The sequence below is a fragment of the Balearica regulorum genome, chromosome 6 (assembly GCF_011004875.1).
Source record: "Balearica regulorum gibbericeps isolate bBalReg1 chromosome 6, bBalReg1.pri, whole genome shotgun sequence".
Lineage (NCBI taxonomy): Eukaryota > Metazoa > Chordata > Aves > Gruiformes > Gruidae > Balearica > Balearica regulorum.
In genome coordinates, this window is record NC_046189.1 from 27,586,552 (window position 1) to 27,605,991 (window position 19,440).

A 19,440-nucleotide genomic window follows, 5' to 3' on the forward strand; every position below is an offset into this window, starting at 1 on the left:
GACAGGCTGAACTGTTTGCTAGTATTTGAAATATTTCCATTGAATACATTTGGCATTATTTTTGCACTGTTCCTCACTGTTCCTGTTGTGCACCTTACTGTTCTTGTACCTTTTACAAGTTTTGAGTCCATTATACAACTCCAACTGCTTTTAAAGGAAGAGCAGGCAAAGATAAGCACTACGTCTCAATTTTTGTGTAGGTTGGAGAGAAAAGGGAGACTAGAGTAGTCCGGAAGTGAAGGAAAGGCAGTGAGGACTCAGCAATTTTAAGCTCTTTTTAGCAGCAGCCAGTTCTCCAGTCACCACGTGCTTCCCAGTCATCGTGCAGGTAGATCCAGAGGAGTTGCAGCGAGGTGCCTTCCCTCCCCATGGGGAGCTGCTATGGGAGGGAGCCAGTGTATGCTGGGAGTGGATTTAGAGGGCAAAGATAAATCCAAAAGCAAGAGCGTTTCACTGACTGCTGGCAGAAAACTTGTAATGAACACTGACATGCAAGGAAAGAAACATGGTCATTATTCTGTTAAGGTTGATAAATGTCCATTTCTCATTTTGAGATGAAAAAGCTTGACCTTGTCCCTAAATTACAGGTGATATGAACAAATTACAGGTGATGTCATCTAGAAATCACCTGGAACCTGGCAAAAGCCTACAGTTATGCACAAAGATATTATCGTGACAATTCAAAGAATGTAGTGCCAGGCTACTATCCTTAGAAAAGTTTAAGCATTTTCCCAACATGGGCAGGTTTATTCCTTTATGTCCTATTCCCACCACCAATATTTTCAGGAGGAATACAAGGATGTCATGAGGTTATACAGGGAGAAAATTAGAAAGGCATAAGACCAACTAGAACTTAATCTGGCTACTGCAGTAAGAGACAATAAAAATGTTTATATAATTACATTAGCAACAAAAGGAGGGCTAAGGAGAATCTCCATCCTTTATTGGATGCAAGGGGAAATATAGTGACAAAGAATGAGGAAAAGCCTGAGGTACTTAATGCCTTCTTTGCCTCAGCCTTTAATAGTAAGACCAGTTGTTCTCAGGGTACTCAGCCCCCTGAGCTGGTGAAGGGTCTAGAGCACAAGTCTTACGAGGAACAGCTGAAGGAACTGGGGTTGTTTAGCCTGCAGAAAAGGAGGCTGAGGGGAGACCTTCTTGCTCTCTACAACTACCTGAAAGGATGTTGTCACCAGGTGGGTGTTGGTCTCTTCTCCCAAGTAACAAGTGATAGGACAAGAGGAAATGGCCTCAGATTGTGCCAGGCGAGGTTTAGACTGGATATTAGGAAAAATATCTTCAGCAAAAGTGTTATCAAGCGTTGGAACAGGCTGCCCAGGGAAGTGGTGGAGTCACCATCCCTGGAGATATGTAAAAGACGTGTAGATGTGGTGCTTAGGGACATGGTTTAGTGGTGGACTTGGCAGTGCTATGTTAATGGTAAGACTTCATGACCTTATGGTCTTTTCCAACCTAAACAATTCTACGATTCTATGATTCTAATATTTTGTAGCAAAGCAGTCTGACAGGTGACAATTTTTGGAAACAGGAGCTCTCTGTGCTCTGTCCCCTAGCTTATTTGATATGAATTATATTCAGCTACATCCAGCTCATACACCAGCACTTGCCTAAGGCACTGTCTACTAAGCATTGCAGGTGGAAATGTCAGGATGTTTAGCATATGCTCTTCAGGGACACAGAGATCTTTTCTGGAACGCTGATGAGGTTAATATTATTATTGGACATATCCATAGTGGAAACAATCTTCCAAATGCTTTAAATATTGAGCATATTAAACAAAGGAAATAAAACATATTGAAACACCTTAGAAACTTGCAAGGCAAATAGTAGCTCAGGGCAACAACATTGCTCATTTTCCAAGGATTCTGCAATGAGTATGCAGATTTCTTTTGCATATCTGGTCCATTTAAAAAGACAAAGCACATTTTATTATCTGAAAGGTGTTTACATATCAGTGCAAGCTGTCTGAATGGAGTTGAGCAATTTTAGTAAAACTTCTTTACTGATGAATTTATCATTCATCTGAGCAATTCTAGACAGATTGTGCAATCATTTTTAAAAAGAGGCAAAAAAAAAAAAAAAAAGTCTTGCTTGTCTATTATTTTTGGCCAGTTGTCTGGCATTACTTGTCAAATAGCATATTGAACATATTAACAGAGCTGAACATGAAAAAAGCCTTCATTGAATGTTTTTCAGCATGGGACTTATATTGTTGTGAGATTCATTAACAACTCATTACTAATGTTCTTCTCTCCTAATGAAACATGAATGTTAAGTACCATGTAGGTGGAAAGTTAATAACCAGCCTGGTGAGATGTTTGACTACTGGAAAGGACTCTATGTGATCTAAACTGTCTTCACAGGTGCTGCAGAGAGGACACTAGTTGGAAGTTGGCCTAGACGATTGTTGTAGGTCTCTTCCAACTGGAACTATTCTGTTCTGTTCTGTTCTGACATGCCTTCTTGCAAGGAGATCCATTCTGCTCCAAGAGAGGTGCGATGAGTCCTGGGGGATGGAGTGGGAATTTCTCTTCCCATCAACCAAGCAACAAACCTGGAAGACTAGCTTAGACTAGAAGCCTAGTTTTCTGGTGTCTATAATTAGGGAAAATAAACCCCAATCATTATTGGTAGCATTGCTTAACCATCCCTTTCCAAAGCCTGTGCTGGGGGAGAGGCTTAGGTCTTAGAGACTTTTTGGCAGAGCTTTCAATATGCACTGCTCAGAAGGGCTAGATCTCTCCTACAGGTGCTTCAATAGCATCTTGCACTCTGCTTTTGGCTGTTAAGTTTCAGTCCTGTTTATGGAAGCAATCTTATCGTGCCAAAATTTGATGCTACTACATTCCTAACTAGAAAAGAACTCCATTTAGTTTGGTCTCCTGCCAAGGAGTCCTTTTTGTTTTACTGCTCATTTGAATGGCTCTATGTAGACAAATGTTGACTTTCATACAACTTGGAGAATGATAATAATTTCTGAGGCTTCTGCTTCTCTTTCAAATCTGGTCAGTGGATCTAAAAGTTCTTGATGGAAGTGACAGATGGATGAACAGATGATTAAGCAGACAGATAGTAGTAACGCATAAGACTCATTTCATTAGGAAACTGGACTGAAAACAGAAGTAGCAATGGGTACTTGGATAATATTCATATTTTGGTCACCAATTTAAAAAATGGTATGTTTTTGCGACCATTTCAAAGCTTGTAGATGATGTCATTAGTGGTTTTAAAAAAACAAAGGGACATGGCTGAGATGTTTTTTCAGCTCACGTTTTGGTGAGAATGCTATATTTTTATAGTTTGGACTATATTTTAAACCTTTAAAGCCAGATTCATCTTGGACAGCCCTGGCAATTTCAATGGAGGATTAATGCGTGTCATTAAGCAAAGAAATATGGTCTAGTACTTTTCAACAGCAACAAATGCTTGCTATGGCACTTCTCTGATCAACATATTTTTGACTTACTGTAAAGCCTTTGGGCTGCTCTTTTCCTAAATGTATGAAATATACATGCAGGAAAGCTGTGAGTGAATTGTTATGATTTGAGCTGGCTGCTACATTCCAGCAGAAAAGGGCATTCTTGTTCCTAACCCTTTTCCTTTCAAGCTGATCCAGCAGAAAACCAGCTCACCAAAAGGAAAGAGGTGGGGGGTATTTACTTATTGGCAAACCGATCCAAGTCTGACTGTTCATCAATCCGTTAACAGGGAGGGATTTGCTAGGTGCAGATAGAGAGGGCAAAAAGCAGGAACGGTCTTTTGGGCGGGTGAATCTGCACTCAGAAAAAACAAGTCCCCCAAAAGTGAAGCATAAGGAGAAAAATAGCTGGATAAAGCTGAAGATTTCCTTGCTAGATTGCTCTGATCAGAATAGAAAACTCCAGATTTTCACAGACAAATGACTCCTTTAAAATACAGTATCTCTAGAAGGCCATGGAAAAAGCTGGGCTTGGTATTCCCTGTGTAAGAATATATTGGAATGCACTGAGAAATAAAGCCACTCTCAGCTGTCAAAATAGGGACCACAGGGCAGAGCTCTGTACCTCCCTCCCTGCCTGGAGGGATTCTGCTCTTCCACAGCTGAATCAGCAGCAAGGACACTCTGCAGTGGAGCAGCAGCAGTCATTGCTGTCCCATTTACACTTGTAGCAGGGCACTGTTCCAACACACAAAGTGAAACAGCAAGTGGTATACATACAAGGTGGGATTTGCAAAAGCTCTCTCTGTTAAACTGCTTCTGCTCCCTTTGAAGTTGGTGGCAGATCTCCCACACATTCCAACTGCTCAGTTGGGCCAATGGTGAAAACTTCAAAAAACTCTATTTGTGAATATCAGAAACATGATAGAACCAAGAACTCATTGTCAAGATCATTATATATAACTTCTGTCCATCCTCTCTCTTCTCTAACTTCCTGGTTTAATTCTCCAGTTGATGCTGCCTAACAGGCTGCAAAAATCTGCCTTCTCAAGCAGTCGTGAGAGAGCCTGCAAATTTCTCAAAGCCCTTTCATAATATACACAAACTATTCACCATTGCCTCCAGAGAAGTCTGCTTTGGAACAGTACCATAAGGTCAAGTTATCCCACTGAAACACACCTATTAGTATAAAGAGAATGAAAAAAAAAAAAAAAAGAAAGAAAAATTAACAAACCAACAGCACTAGCACAGCCTTGGAAAATATGAAGTCATAAGTAGAGTTCAGCCAGAGCAGACTCCCATTAAACTTTGTTTAAGAGCCAAGTTCCACCCCAAGATATGTGTGAGCTGCAGTTTATTTCAGGGGGAGCTGTGTTGTACTTCATGTCAGGGCAAGGCTTTGACACAAGTATGTATCTGTTACAAGTCAGAGAGGAGTAAAGCCTACACCCCTTTTGCATTTTTTGGTTCCATCTGCATAGATGGAATAGAAAACTAAAAGAACTGGATAAAATAGTCCATGCTTTTATAGGGCCTGTCTATCAAACTTAATTCCTTTTTCCGTAAGACCTGAATGCTCATGTTTCTAACTTCACTAAGCTACTTCAATGAGATGTGGTAGCCTTTCCCTGTGCCCCGGCTCCTCCCACGAGAGTTAAACACACAGGTAGAAGCTCTGGGGCTTGTCTTTCTGGCTTCTTTACTCTTGGGAGTCCCTTTAGGAGACAGTCAGCAAGAAGTGTTCCCTAGGATATGCACATGCTTTGTGAAGAAAGGACATATGTAGCAATCTGGTTTTACTTCCTTAAACGCTTCCACTGAACATTTTTGTTTGACAAACAGGAGCTCCGCTGAATGAGGAGGGAAGAAGGAGTGGCAGAGACTTTCCCTATCCTGCTTGCATTCCCAGACAGGGGCCAGGCATGTCAGCACCCTTGTGCTGTGCTGAGTTGCATGGATAGCTTCAGGCAACAGCCTGTATAGTTGCTGGGCAGGCCCCTGCTGCATAGCTGGCTGTTAGAGGGGAAAAAAGGATAAAGCCATGGCCACACGTATTTCCTGGCTCCTGGAGGCACCATGGTTACCTGGGGGAACGAGGCAGAGGAGTGCCTTTCTCCCTGACACGAGCTGTGCCTTCAGTAGTGCTGAGCTCCCAAGGTTGAATTCCTTCAACTACAAGTTGAAAGAGCTCATTCAAGAAGAAGGAAGGGGGGGAGGTAAGGCTCAGTCCTGCCAAGCGCTGAGTCTGTATGTGAGCAGGAGGTTAAAGTATTTCATATGAGAAACCCTGAAAAATGCAAGAGCTTTTATACCCCAAGGCAACCCTTTAAACACTGAAATACTAACTCTGGCTCAAGAATTTCCCATGCCTCAGATCCCTAGATGGTTGCCCTGTGTTTAACTCTCCATTAGGCATCTGTTACTGGCTCTAACAGACCATCAGCTCCACGCTCACTACAGCATTTTCATGGGCAGAGCTGAAAACGTGTTTAAGTCCTAGTTAGGCAAGAACACCCAGCAACATCAGGATCAAACCTACGTTGGCAATCGCTTGTCATGGATACTGTAGCAGATGGGAAGAGGTGGTAATGTCCCTGGGAAAGAAAGTCTCTTTTTCTTCATACTGGTGTAAGCTAACAGCCAGCTGGTGAGGGCCAAGGGAAACCGCTGGCAGCTCTGGTAATGCCACAACATCGCTTCATTGTGCAGTGGCAGTGAAACAAAGGATGGAAAAAATTGGTACCAAACCCCATTAGCTAGAAGATGGATTGGAAATATCCCATCAAGGATGGGGAATGGGAAAGACAGGTATGTGTGCCCTGGGAGTCTGCAGAAACGATATGACCCTTGGCCAAAGCTGGCATGCCATGGCTTTGCGCCTGTCATGGGACTGATTTTGTATTTCTTGCTACGTTTTCCCTCAGCCAGGATTATGTTCAGTGTGGGGGAGAAGTATCCTTTTAGGGATATGGATGCTCATGCCCACAGACCACACCTTAATGTGCCAAATAGTGGCAAACAAAATCAATTCCAAAGCTGGACACCCACATTTATCAGTATATCTCCCTGGCTGACCTCCTTCAGCCACCCCACAAGTCCTGGACCTTGCTGTGTGCTGCAGGCACATGCAGGGTGTGACTGGGGAGGGTTGACCCCTTAGGGTTTGAGAGATTCTTCTCAGGTGTGAGCTGTGAAGGAAATCACTTAGGTGGAAAATGGCATGTGCTAGATGTTCCAGTTTCCAAGCCTATTTTGCTCATTCAATGAGGAAAATACACCCCTCTCCTCTGGAGTGAATCACTGACACAATCTTTGATTACAGGAGATGTGCTACCCCCCTCCCCCAATGACTGCTGCAATTTCATATCTGACAAAAATAGGCACCCAAAGGGAGTAGCTTGTATTTCCCCCTCCAACCGCCTCCAGCAGCTGCCAGACTCTGCAAGGTCCTGGGGCTGGGCTGCACTACATTTGAAAGGGAGGGAGATTTATCCAGTGATTTGGTACTCAGGTCACTTAAAAACAGCACAGTGGACGCAGCGATGTGGAAGTCATACTCCCTTCTGCTCTGCTACTGGCCTCTGGAGAAAACAGGACACAGGATATGCTTCCTGCCTGGGGAAGACTTGTAGCAGCCTGGGAGAGAAGGCATGACCTTTTCCTTAAAAGAAGTGCAAGTCATGGAGAGGACCAGGGGAAGAAAGTGCAGACTGCATTTTATCTTAAAAACAGTGTCATGGAGTTGTACCTCCTCTTGCTTTCTCCCCGTGTTTAAAGCTGATCCTTACTTATTTAGCAATGACACATTTTAAACAGTTCAATCCATCTCTGCCACCCCATTGTTACTCCAGTCAGTCATGAACCTTCTGACATAAGTCAGATGCTGTTGAAATGAAAGGTTTCATTCATTGTAAGGAAAGGAAATCAGAGATACCCCAAGAGGAGAAGGGCTTGGTTCACGCGCTCTTTCCAGCTCACAAATGGTTATGTCCCCAGGATGCAGAGATTAAGCATCTCACACAGAACATGGGAGGAGGAAGAAGAGTTTTTCTGAAATTCACAGATTTTAATGGATTCCATAAGGGGAAATCTTTTACCAAGAAGCAACAGCAAAGTTCAGAGAAATCCAAAAGCATTTATCTCCCCAGTCGCATTCCTGTCTGCCAAAATGGGAGGGGTGATGTACTCCTCCTTGGTACACAGAGTTCCTTATGGATCATTAATCCACAGGGAGAACGAGCTCAGGAGCCATTGACATCTTTTCTTAATGTGCAAGAACCTTGAATCAGCAGGAAGTATTCTTCTTTGGGAGCATGCAGGGTCAGTTTATTTGCTCCCCACTACCCCTTGCCTTCAGCAGTGGTTCCTGCAAGAGCTCTATTTAAAACTGATAAATCACTTTGCCTTCATTAAAATCTGTGGTGATAGTAGATGAGGCTGCCGTGAGCTAAATCAAGGCATTTGAAGCAGAGTAACATTAAAAAGTGAAGATCTGAAATCAGCAAATTCTGATCCAAAGTCCAATGAAATCAATATGAGCAATCTCAAGTTCCAGGGTACAAGTATCTCAGCACAACTTCGGCAATGAAATGATAACTTGCACTGAATAAGGCATTTCCTGAGAAGCTCTGCAGAAATGTGAAGGAGACAGAAATGGTCAAATATTTGTTTACATGCCAGGACATCTGGTGATGAAGCTTTCTGTTTGTAGCTAGAGCTGATCAGAACACTTGCATCAAAAGTTATGGTAGGAAAGGGATTAGATCTGGTGGACACCTCTAGTTATTATGTTCTCATTTCTTTAGGAGTAATAAAAGTAGTCTCATTTTGTCTCACTTCAACTCTCTGAAACCACCTGAAAATTTTTCCATAATGCTTCAGTTGCTAAGTGAGAAACATTAAAGACTGGTTATATCTATTCATGATACGCAGACATTTACAAAATGCCACTAGTCTGTAGTGGATGGCATTTTATACTCTTTACCTCGGCGAAAAAGTGTGCAGCAGAGAACTACATTTCTGTATTTAAATCTCCCAAGAAGCGCTCACTCCATGCTCAGATTTGCTAGGTACCACATAAGTCTGGTAAATCTACATCCTTATTGCTGTAAAGGACTTACAAGATCAGAAACGTGGCTGAAAGAGAAAACTCAAAGCTGGCTCGTGTCCTCGGGTTTTATGCTCTTCTGTGTGTCTGTGTGTGCATTCAGCATCCTGTATTTTTGCTCCTTGTCAAATGTTGTGTCACAGAGTTAGTCTTTGACAAGTTGAAAAGTATTAAGATTAGAACAATCATGTTTACATGTATTACCACCTGCTACTTCATTTCTTCCATGGTGCTTAAATGTTCAAGCATGTGACTTTGAAACACACTACCTTTTAATGCACTTAACAACTCTGCTGGATTTCCAGCTTGCTTTGATCTCCACAGTCTAGAGACTATCATCTCAGAGAATACAAATAAGTATGTTTAAGGGAAAAATATTTTCACGGAGAAAACCCTAAAGTCCTTCCAGCTTGATATGCTTTGCCAGTTGATGTCATACCTAAGGTTGTTTTTTGCATTTTATCTTTATGCTTCAGGAGGCCTAAAGCTCTGCCCAGAATCAGCAACTTGATGAGGTAACTTGGGAAGAGGGATGTGGTCAGTGCCCCTTACCATGAGCACTGAAGTGGCAAATAATTGTTTGGTGATTTTTGTTTAGAAAGGAGATGGAAGGAGAGATGATTTCTGTCATGAGGAATTTACAGACTAAACAAAGCAAAAAGGATACATTTATGCAATGGAGAAGATGATTGTATTTTAAGAAGGAATGGGGAAAACATGAGCAAACCAGTTTCTTTCTGGGGCTGTGCAACACCATCTTTTCCATCTCTTGCCACATGAAGTCACCATGCTTCACTGCCTTTGTGGTAATGGCTTGGAAATAATCTCAAATTGTCCCCTATACAGCAAGTAAGTAGAAATGAGAGCTGGGTTCCTGGGTCAAGGTGTGGGATGGTTAACTTGAGAAGGAGGCAGCATAAACTGGGGAGATATGGTGAGGTGGGTGGGCAAGTAAGCAGCATGGGAGGGATATTTGGAAGGACCAGATCCATCCAGCTCTACAGAGGGTGAGATAGAAGGTGATTTTTCATTTTTTTTAAATATAATCAAGGTTCCTGACACTATTGCTTGAGCTCTAGGTGTGGATGAGAAGACAACTGTCAGTGGGATATGGGAAAGTGCTAAACACAATCAACAAGGTTTCAGAAGAATTGATCCCTTTCCATTAGGTGGACACAGCCTGCACAAGAAGGACCTACAAAGCACCATTCTCCTCCCTGACCTGGTGTTGTTCTTGGCCATGCTGATGTTAGCAGAAGCCATTCACTCCACTCTTCTTCATGACTGCAGCAGGAATAGGATGAGTAATAGGAAAAGCAACAGAGTATGCAGAGCACACTGAGTGGTTTTGAAAAAGAGTGAGAAACCCATGGCTTCCCCTTTTCCCAAAGCAAAGAGGAAGCTGGAACGGAAGCATGGCTCTCAACGGCAGTTTTGTTTCCTGGTCTGCTCTGCCCAACATTTTCTGTAGAGATGCTGGCTAATCCTGTGCATATCCCCCTGTTTCCACGCAGGGCTTAATTGCCATTAGTCACTGGTAGTATAGGTTTCTTTAAAATAAAGAAGTCCCAATGAGTTCAGTGAGGGGAAAATTGGGTTTCTATGCAACAGAGTCCAAAAATCAAAGTCCACTGATGTAATAATGGAAATTCAAGAGAGACAGACAATAATAAACTCTCCCAATCGTATGATCCAGGATGCAAAAAGCATGCCCCAGGTTGTAAATAAAAATTTCTATGATGTGACGACAGGAAAGATCTGGAGGGGGAAGGCGGTGTTTCCTAGCAAGCCACGAAGATGAGAGAGCAAAGAGAAACCAATGGAAAAGAGAAGAGGGAGATGGAAGAGGGAGTGACTCTCAAAGGAAACAAGGCCTCAGCCCAGAGGATGACAGAGGAAGATTTATGTCTTCCTTGCCTGTGCTTTTCTTCCTTCCTACTGCCAGGACTGTGGAAGGTCCTTGAAACAAGGGAGGAAATGGCATTTAACAACTGGGACCTGTGTGTCTCTCCTATGTTCAGATGTGAGCACTTAGCTGTGGGCTGAGAAAGGGACAGACAGGAAGAATTAGGAGGCACAGAGGATATCTGAACTAGACAACTTGAGAGGGCAGGTGTGAGAGAGAGGTAATGATAGAGACTGGTCTGCTCTCTGAGAGCATCCTTGTATCACAGACACATCAAGAATTTAATTTTCTGCTCTCTGTATTGGATAGGACAGGGACCGTGCTCACGGCACTTGAATGAACCATCAATTGTTAGAAGAACAACCTCTGCTAGCTCATGAGTGCTGGCTATTAAAGTCTCAGGATATAACAGACTCTACTGAAAATGTAATTTCATAATAAATTGGTAAATTTCTAGCCCTAATACATGCTAAGAAACCCTTGAAAGCAGAATTCAACAATATACCCATATAGATCCCAGAAGATAGAAATAAAATATAAAAATCCAGAGTGTCATTTTAAACATACTTCAGAATTTTTGAAAAGGTACACAAGTTTCTTGAATACTTGTATGATCACATTTTTATGGTAACTCTTCACAATCCACTAGAAATATTTTTTCCCTTTACTCGTTTGTACATGTAACTCTTTAATCACCTGCAGTTAACTGATTTATGGGCTATTTGTTTTAGCTAAGGATTACTTGGTTTAGCTAAAGTTGGTCATCAAGAGATGCTTTTTCATCCCTTGTTAAGTGACTGAAATTTTTGAAATATCCCATTAGCAGCTGAGAAGCATCTTGCTTTTGTGCTAACAAGAATACTTTTTCAAAGAAAACAAGGTTATTTTTCTTGTGTACAGAGAACAAATTTGCCTACAGAAAAGGATCAAGTTAACCTGGAGTAACAACCCTGTGAAAGCTATTCCAGTATAAATTAATTTTCCCATAATTGATGGAGGTGGACAGAGAATTACATATGATTGAATTGATTCTTGAGTAAGTATTCTGTTTACAAAGGAGAGCAGTTTTAGCATGAATATGCTACAGTCATCATTTTTTCTAGAAAACTGTCCTGAAGATGCAACTACCAAATTCTCCCAGCACAGATGAGCCACTAGAGGAACACAAACCTGACCAGCTTGAGGTTCAACTTGCACCATTTTCTGCCCAAAGAACACCACCGACTGGGCTTTTCCTAATCTGGGTTCTCCCTTTTAAATAGCTCGATCCATATGGAACATATACTTCCTCCTTGTTTCTTAAGTCATTATCATTGCTTTTCTCTGGAGCTTTGCTTATGGGGACATGGGTCCTGTAATGGTCTCCAAGATGGATTCAGGCAAATACTGTAGATGCTTAAATTCAATACATGAAATGATTCAGTGTCTATACCACTGTCAGCAGAGAGACACCTGAATCTGGCATCTGCAAGGGATAGTTTGCATAAGGCTGATGTTTTACTATATCATATAAAAAGGATATTTTGTAATGTTTTCCAACTTCTTGTATATAGCCCAAATCATCTTCTTGCTTTCTTTCTTGTTACTGAGTTTACGCCTCTACTAAAGCTTCAAAAATGTAGTCATTTTTTCTCCTACTTTTGAAGGTAACTATCCTTTAAAAAGGGAAACATGAGCTTGTGAGTATTGGCTTGTGAACAGAGGTGTGGTCAGAGAGATAAAACTCTCCACACACGAAAGTCTGACGAGTGAAAAGCCATCTAAGTAGTGAAAAGGGTGGGGTGTGTATATATATGTATGTCTGTATGTATGTATGCATACAGATATACAGAATATTATATATACATACACTCTGTTTGTGTATATATGTATGGATATAAAGAATTCAAATCCATTTTCTGGGTTTGATGTCTCTGTTTGCAAATCTAAACACGCACACATATGTAAAGACTTGATGTCTGATTCTGCATTGCTGTGACCTTGTCACACATGCTGTTTATAATGTGGACTGCCACATAAAACTATTTTAAACATGCAGTCCTCAGTAAAATAGGCATTTATCACCCACGATAACACGGAGCTGTCTCAGGGTGTGTTCAAAAGCCCCCCTGCAACTTACTGATAAAAAGCTTAACTCCATTTCAGGGCTTATCTGAGGAAGAAAGAGGTAGACCCTCATGAAATAACTGAATTTATTTTTTTCTCTAAGATGAAAAAGAGAGGGAGAGGGATGGAAAAAAAAAAATCACTTTAAAACTTCAGTGCAGTAGAAGAAGTTTAACCCATTGAGATTTTAAATGAAGTTTTCTGCTTCATCAGGAAGAACCCTGCGGTGAAACATATGTCAGAAAAGAAGCAGATAGGCGAAACTGGCCTCCTTTGCAGATGAGAAGATTAATTAAGAGGAAAATCACTTAGCCAGATGTCTCACTGGTGAAACTACACGTGCAAGGTACATCTGCAATAAGGGAGCAGCATAGCACTGACTGTGCATTTGATCTCCACACTAACGTTGAAGAGATATGTGAATTAGATCATGCTGACTCTTGGAGAAACAGAGGAGTATGGATCTTATTTCAGCTACAAATTATGAGCTGCATGTCTGTTGTTATAACGTTGCAGTGTCGTTACTTCATGCAGTTGAGTTACGAGTTACAAATAAATCATCCAGAGAAGGCAGTCCTTTCCTCCATTCGTGTTCATAAATTGCTGGCAAACCAAACCTGATTTCTCCAACTGCCACTTTTCTTCATTTGCCAAGTAGTTTTTCAGAATGCTTAGCAGCTGGTGAATTTTTCATCAACTAATTCCTGGGGTAACATTGTCAAATTCATTTGACTTAGGAACTTGAGTCTTCCAGAAGTAAGTAAAACTGAAAGAGGGTCGATTTAGATTAGATATTGGGAAGAAATTCTTTACGGTTAGAGTGGTGAGGCACTGGAACAGGTTGCCCAGAGAGGTTGTGGATGCCCCATCCCTGGAAGTGTTCAAGGCCAGGTTGGATGGGGCTTTGGGCAACCTGGTCTAGTGGAGGGTGTCCCTGCCCATGGCAGGGGGGTTGGAACTAGATGGGCTTTAAGGTCCCTTCCAACCCAAACCATTCTATGATTCTGTGATTCTGAACCACAGAATACTTGCCCAGCTAAGGGGTTCATGTATTCTTGTCACTGCGGCATCTGGGTGTCCCCCAATTTTTCATGAATTCCCTATCACAAATTGGATGTGAAGCAAAAAAAAATGTAAGCAAAGATCCTACTAGTGTCAAATGCCGTGTTTAAAAGTTTTCCGATCTTTCTGTGGGAAACAAATAGCCCAGATGCTAAATGACTTCTGAGCTACGTTTTTTTCCTAAGCATACATTACAAAATTAGACAGTGGGAAGGAAAGAGCTGTTGCCCCAGCTCTACTGGAATCAATACTCCTGGCTGCTATAAATGCCTTCCCATAGCCAAAAGCTGCCTCTCCCACACTGCCCCTGGAAAGCAGTCATTTCTCTCCTACCTGTATTCTGTCCTCTCTATGTAGTCGACCAGCCTTTTGAAGAAAGGGTGCCTGTACAGCACCTAGCACAATCAGATGCCACTGTTGGCTTGAATTCCTCTATGCTATAGGAATACTAATCCTTTCCCAACAATAGAGACAGGCACTCCACAGAGCAGTCACACAAACAGACTTTCATTAGAGAATGCAGCCCCAAAAGCCTTTTTACAAAAGGCTTTGCTGATTGGACTCATTCATTTGAACAGTGATGGATACAGGGTATATTCCACAAAAGCCTAGAAAGGAAGGTGCAGCAGTATCAGCAGTGAGATGCAGACACTGCACAATTCTGTAACACTAATAGGCTTAAGCACATAACCAGGCATAACCTGAATCTTTAACATCTACTGTGTAAATCATTGGCTTTTTTTTTTCCTTTCCTTTTCTTTTCCTTTCCTTTCCTTTTTTTTTTTTTTTTTTTTTTTTTTTGGTGTGTGTGTGAAAAGCAGTGCACAGAAATGCTGATAACTCTGTATTTTAAAAAAGCAGACTCCTATTTGGGTGGACATTTCCCCCTATTCCCTCCGGCTTAGTGGTTTGCCAACATTTCTGCTGTTAATTATTGAAATTTCAGGTGTATTCTGAGCCTTTCAATGTGCAGACTTTCACATCAACATCTCAGGCAATGAGGGTGTTGGGAAGAGCCCTGGGGTATAAAGCCAAATTTTCCAATTCATATGCACAGTGGTGGGAGACAAACATACAAGCAGAGGCATTTGATTTACATAAATGCTTGTGGGACACGTTTTGAGACTTCTGTGCTAAAAATGAGAGGTTATTATAATCCATAGGTTTCCTTGCTTATAAATGCTCACAGGTTTACCAGTGAAGACCAAAATTTTCATAGTCAATAGCCTCCATTTTTGTTTATTAGTTACTGTCACAGACAAACACTTCTGTTGATTAAGGGCAATGAAATCAAATCTATTGCCAAGTCAGTGAATAACATGATTAAATGTTTACAGGCATTATTTGCGGCTTTTCATAGGCCCTGTGTGAAAGGTAGTGGTAGTGCTCCAGGAACATTGAAAGGACCAGTTTGCAGCCCCAAAATATATCTCATCATGAGTTAACGATAGGGCAAGGCTGTTCTCAGACCCAGACTCACCATTCACAGCTGGAAGTCACTTTGCCTTTTTTGGGGGCCACCCTTGCAAGCCCTCAGCCTCTCTGGAGGGGACAGCCTGCACATACTTGACTCTTTTTTCCAGAAGCCCTAGCTGTCATTGTGGCAGGTGGAGAAGCTGGGCACGATGGAGCTGAGACCTCCTCCGAGCTGGGCAGGGAGAGCTTGCACCTGGGCTGCTGCTGAACTACAGCTGGTGGTGCAGATGGAAAGCATACAGCTCACCAGGCTCACTTTATTCACCCTGTTCCTGACCCTTTACCTCTCTCTACAGCTGGGACATGGCCTGAGGTCCAGTCTTGCCTCCTGGTTTCCTTTTGGGCCAATCCTTCTACATAGCACAGACTGCACTGCTTCCCTGCCCACCCAGAAGGAAGACCTTTTCTGCTGGTAGGTGATGAGGAAGAGAACACACTGCCTAACATCAGCAGGCTGAATTACTGGCTCCCTTGCCACTCTGTTGAGTATACAAAGAGCCCACTCAGAGCGATGGGATAGCTGAGCTGGGCATGGAAGTGCCCAAGGTTAGATGATGTGGCATCCCCGTATAGAAGCAGAATACATTTTCAGGATTCACCGAGTTGAATATTTTAAATATGAAAAAGGTGGGCTGCTCCCACCTGGATTGCCAGGATCATACTGTATTTACAGAATGAATAAAAATTCCTTATCAGCTGCGAGTGAATACAAGGAGATAAGCAAAGAACATGAGCAATTATGTAACTTAACACTGTTCAGTTTACATCAGTAAGCAGCTGCTCTGTGGTCTCACCTGCAGGTACTCAGCAAAGAATTAATATGTTCAGTATAGTTAAAGGTTTTTGCTGATTCCTTATGCATTTTCACACCCATTTCAAAGATTTTCACTATGGCTATGAAGCAAATTTGTTCTCCCAATTACTCTAATTCTCTGGCAAACATCTGCTGTCCATGCTGTGCAGTGCCTGTCAATACACTGATCTTTCAATATCTTGTTTCTTGCAAAAATTGCTAGAATTTTACTAAGAAATAAGACCCTTTTCCCCAAGACCTACCCCCAAAACCCCAACCATTATACAAAAAATGCACCAAACTTGCATTATACCGGAGTACAATACTGTCGGACCTCCCTCTAATTTAATTTTGTTCTTAATCTGTAAATTTGATCCATGCAATTGAAACAAACAAACAAACAAAAACCAACAAAGACAGACTACAACAAAATGCAGGAACATCCTGTCTGAATCAGCAAGGGAAATTATGAGGGCAAATAGAGAATAGATAGTCACCAGTTTTCAGTCAGAGTACTTTATCTAGCTAGATTGCAAGCCATTTATTTTCACTGGCAATCATAAGATCTTAAAATGATTCAAGCTGAGAATTCCTGCCTAGATTTTGGAAAAAAAAAACAAAACCCAAGAGAACCTGATGCATCAGCCTTTTTTCATTATGAACTGACAAAAGGCCCACGGGGCACTAACTCCTCCTTCAGTTCTACCCTAGGGCCTTCTGTGGGGTCCTCTTACAACCTGGGTCTGTCAGAGAAGCAACTCGTAATGTATTGAGGACTGTAGAGCTGGTCCTGGACTTGTCACCTGGCCAAGCCTGTCACTGAAGATACAAGATTGGGCCTGGACGCTTGTTGATATTGCACAATGAACAAAATGCACCTCAGTGAGTCACGACCACCCTCCTGCACATGTTTGGAGAACACCAATGGCAGTAATTTACTCTAGTTTTTCCAAACCCAAACTCTCAGAATCTGAATTAGCTTGCATGCTTGTTTCCTATCAATAATAGAAAACAAACTGTAATAGAAACAATAGAAAACAAACTATAATATTCTAAACTGCTGAATAAAAAAGAATAAATATAATATAAAACTAGCATCTGCTTTTTCTGGTTGGTTAGAACTTGCAAAAAGAACTAAAGGGTAAATAGCAATTGCTGCTCAGGATTCCAGGGATGCTGCTCATTGTGTCATTTCTGCTGGATCAGCTTGCCTCATTCAGAGCTTGGGAAACCTCACCAGTGGCAACATCCATACAGAACAAATATTCTTACAGCAATCTCTGGATCAAATCCTGAATTGCAGGCAGCTCACAGCAATACTGCCTGTACTTTCTGCCTTCATTACAGATACCACAGTATAATAAACAATTCCGCTATTGGCAGTTTGTTTATTAAAACAATACAAAACTACTGTCTTGAATTAAAACAGGAAAGTTTATACTAAAGCCATAAAAGAGAGATGGAGCTGCTATTGCAGCACCAAAAACTTGGAGTTTTCCCATTGACTTTTCTCAGTTTATCAAATCGGAATCCACCCCCTTCCCCTCCGCTTTCTTTTTAATACTACCCCAAAGTGAACGCTACCCTGCTGCAGTTAAGCCCCGGTGCTCGCTGGACTGTTCGGGCCAAATTCTCTCTTTTCAAGTCTACTGCAATATGCAGCGTTACACCAGCAGAGGACTTGCCCTCCTATACTCTCTCTTGCTGAGAAACTAATTTGTTTGTCCTTAAGCCTACGTTTCTAAATTTCCAGGAGCAGAAACACATTGTGGCTTTAAATATAGACTGTCAGTTTGTGGCTTGCGTCTCATATTACACACAGACAGCTTGAGACTCTAAACACGAGTTGGGCAGCACCATTAATATCTTAGAAAAGTGTCAGTACGCTTTTGAAATGCTCTGTATTTTCATTCCTGAAGGCGGGGGGGGGAGGGAAAAAACATTCAAATGAAACTTTTCTAAGCCAGGGTTTAGGCGGAAACATTACTAAGTTTGCTCGGTCCTATTCAGGAGCCGGAGCTTGCAGAGCCCATTTCAGTTCTTCACACACACGCACACACGGAAACACAAAGAAGGAAAAAAGAAAAACAGTTTCATCACAACTTTTTTTCTTCAGGATTAGTCTCAGGCGTTTTTTCTTTTTTTTTTTTTTTTCATATGAAATGCATTAGGCAATCTTTTCCTTAAGCGGCAGCGTGGTAAATCCACTCTTATTGTAAGGAGGAGGGGGATAAGGGTACTCACGTGGTTGAGATGTCGTATTGTTTTGGTAACTCATAATTTACGCCTTTGAAAAATGCCTTATTTGTGTTGACAGTCTCTCTTCCCTGCTCAGAACCGACGGCGGGATTGAACAGAACAGCTGGAAGAGCCCAGGAAAATGCTCCTCTTGTTCGGGCTCTCCTTGCCTGGCTCCTGACCCCTTTACAACTGGAAAAGGAAACAGCACATGTGTCATTCCCTTTCGCCTGTGTAGCTCACATGAGCGGGGAGGGGCACCCATTTGCAGATAGCACTAACTGTTTTCGAGTTTTGCAAGTTGGATGTATTCCACCCCTCTGCTTTTACTAGCCAGCAACCAGTGGAAAGAAAATGCTCTTTTCATTCTTAGCCAAATCTAGACGCACCTATTAGATTCACTTCCCAAACCCCTACCCACCACTGTTGTTATTTCTTTTAAGTGCAAAACTTGCTGCTGACTCCCTTCCCAAAATGCCTATCATCAGTGAGGGAGATCAAAAGTAGGGCTTTCAATTTTCATTGCCCAGCAGCATCCTTAACACTCACAGTCTAACCGATTCCGTCCTTTTAACGGGTGAAAATTGAGAATGACATTTAGTGGGTCAGAGGAGTTACGTCAGCGTATAGCGTGAATCTACGCTGTGCTCAGAACAAGGAGGAACCTGTGGCTGAGGCACAGGCTGAGGCACCCAGGTAATGCCAGTCCTGGCTCTGACACAGGCTTCTTATGGCACCTCGGGCAAAGCATTTAATCTCTGCCTCAGTTTGTTATCTGTAGAATAAAGATGATACAACCGATTTCCTCCTAGTCTTGGTATTTTTATTTTAATCTGCAGGCAGGCGTTGTTTATAAATAGGATATATTTATTGATCTCCATGACGTAATTTACTGATACTCAGCAGCAAGTTTTTCAGCATGGACGAGGCTACCAGCTCGCTTGTTTATATTGCTATAATTTAAAGCTATCTGGCTATCAGCATGCTATACTGCAATCAGCAGTATGTAGTTGTTGTACGCGTGCATACACAGTCAGCCTGTGGTTGACATGGGCTAGGACTTCTAGGTCATACCAAAATCCAAGTAATTTGTAACACATATGTCTTAGACACTAAGAAGAGTGGACAAAGTCTGGTCCTGTTTTCTGTGAGCCGGAATGGATTAACCACCCACCTGTGACAGCAAAAGCACAGTAACCATCGGAATGGAAGTGGAAAAAAACAGTCATGCAATTCAGGCTGAGACTCATCCTGTTTTGCAAAACTGTCGCAGGATATTTCTGTGAAATCATCTCAGTGACCTCCTACAAGAA

The 19,440-nt window shown here is 41.9% G+C and overlaps 1 protein-coding gene across 1 annotated transcript in view; it reads right to left on the minus strand.

The window, feature by feature from the left end:
• Positions 1-18,376, minus strand: part of GYPC (glycophorin C (Gerbich blood group)) — a 34,274-nt gene extending 15,898 nt beyond the window's left edge. Inside the window, exon 1 of the mRNA XM_010308029.2 lies at positions 18,134-18,376. Coding sequence (XP_010306331.1) covers positions 18,134-18,167 — 34 coding nt within the window. The 5' untranslated portion in view covers positions 18,168-18,376. The remainder of the gene's footprint in view (positions 1-18,133) is intronic.
• Positions 18,377-19,440: the final 1,064 nt, after the last annotated feature.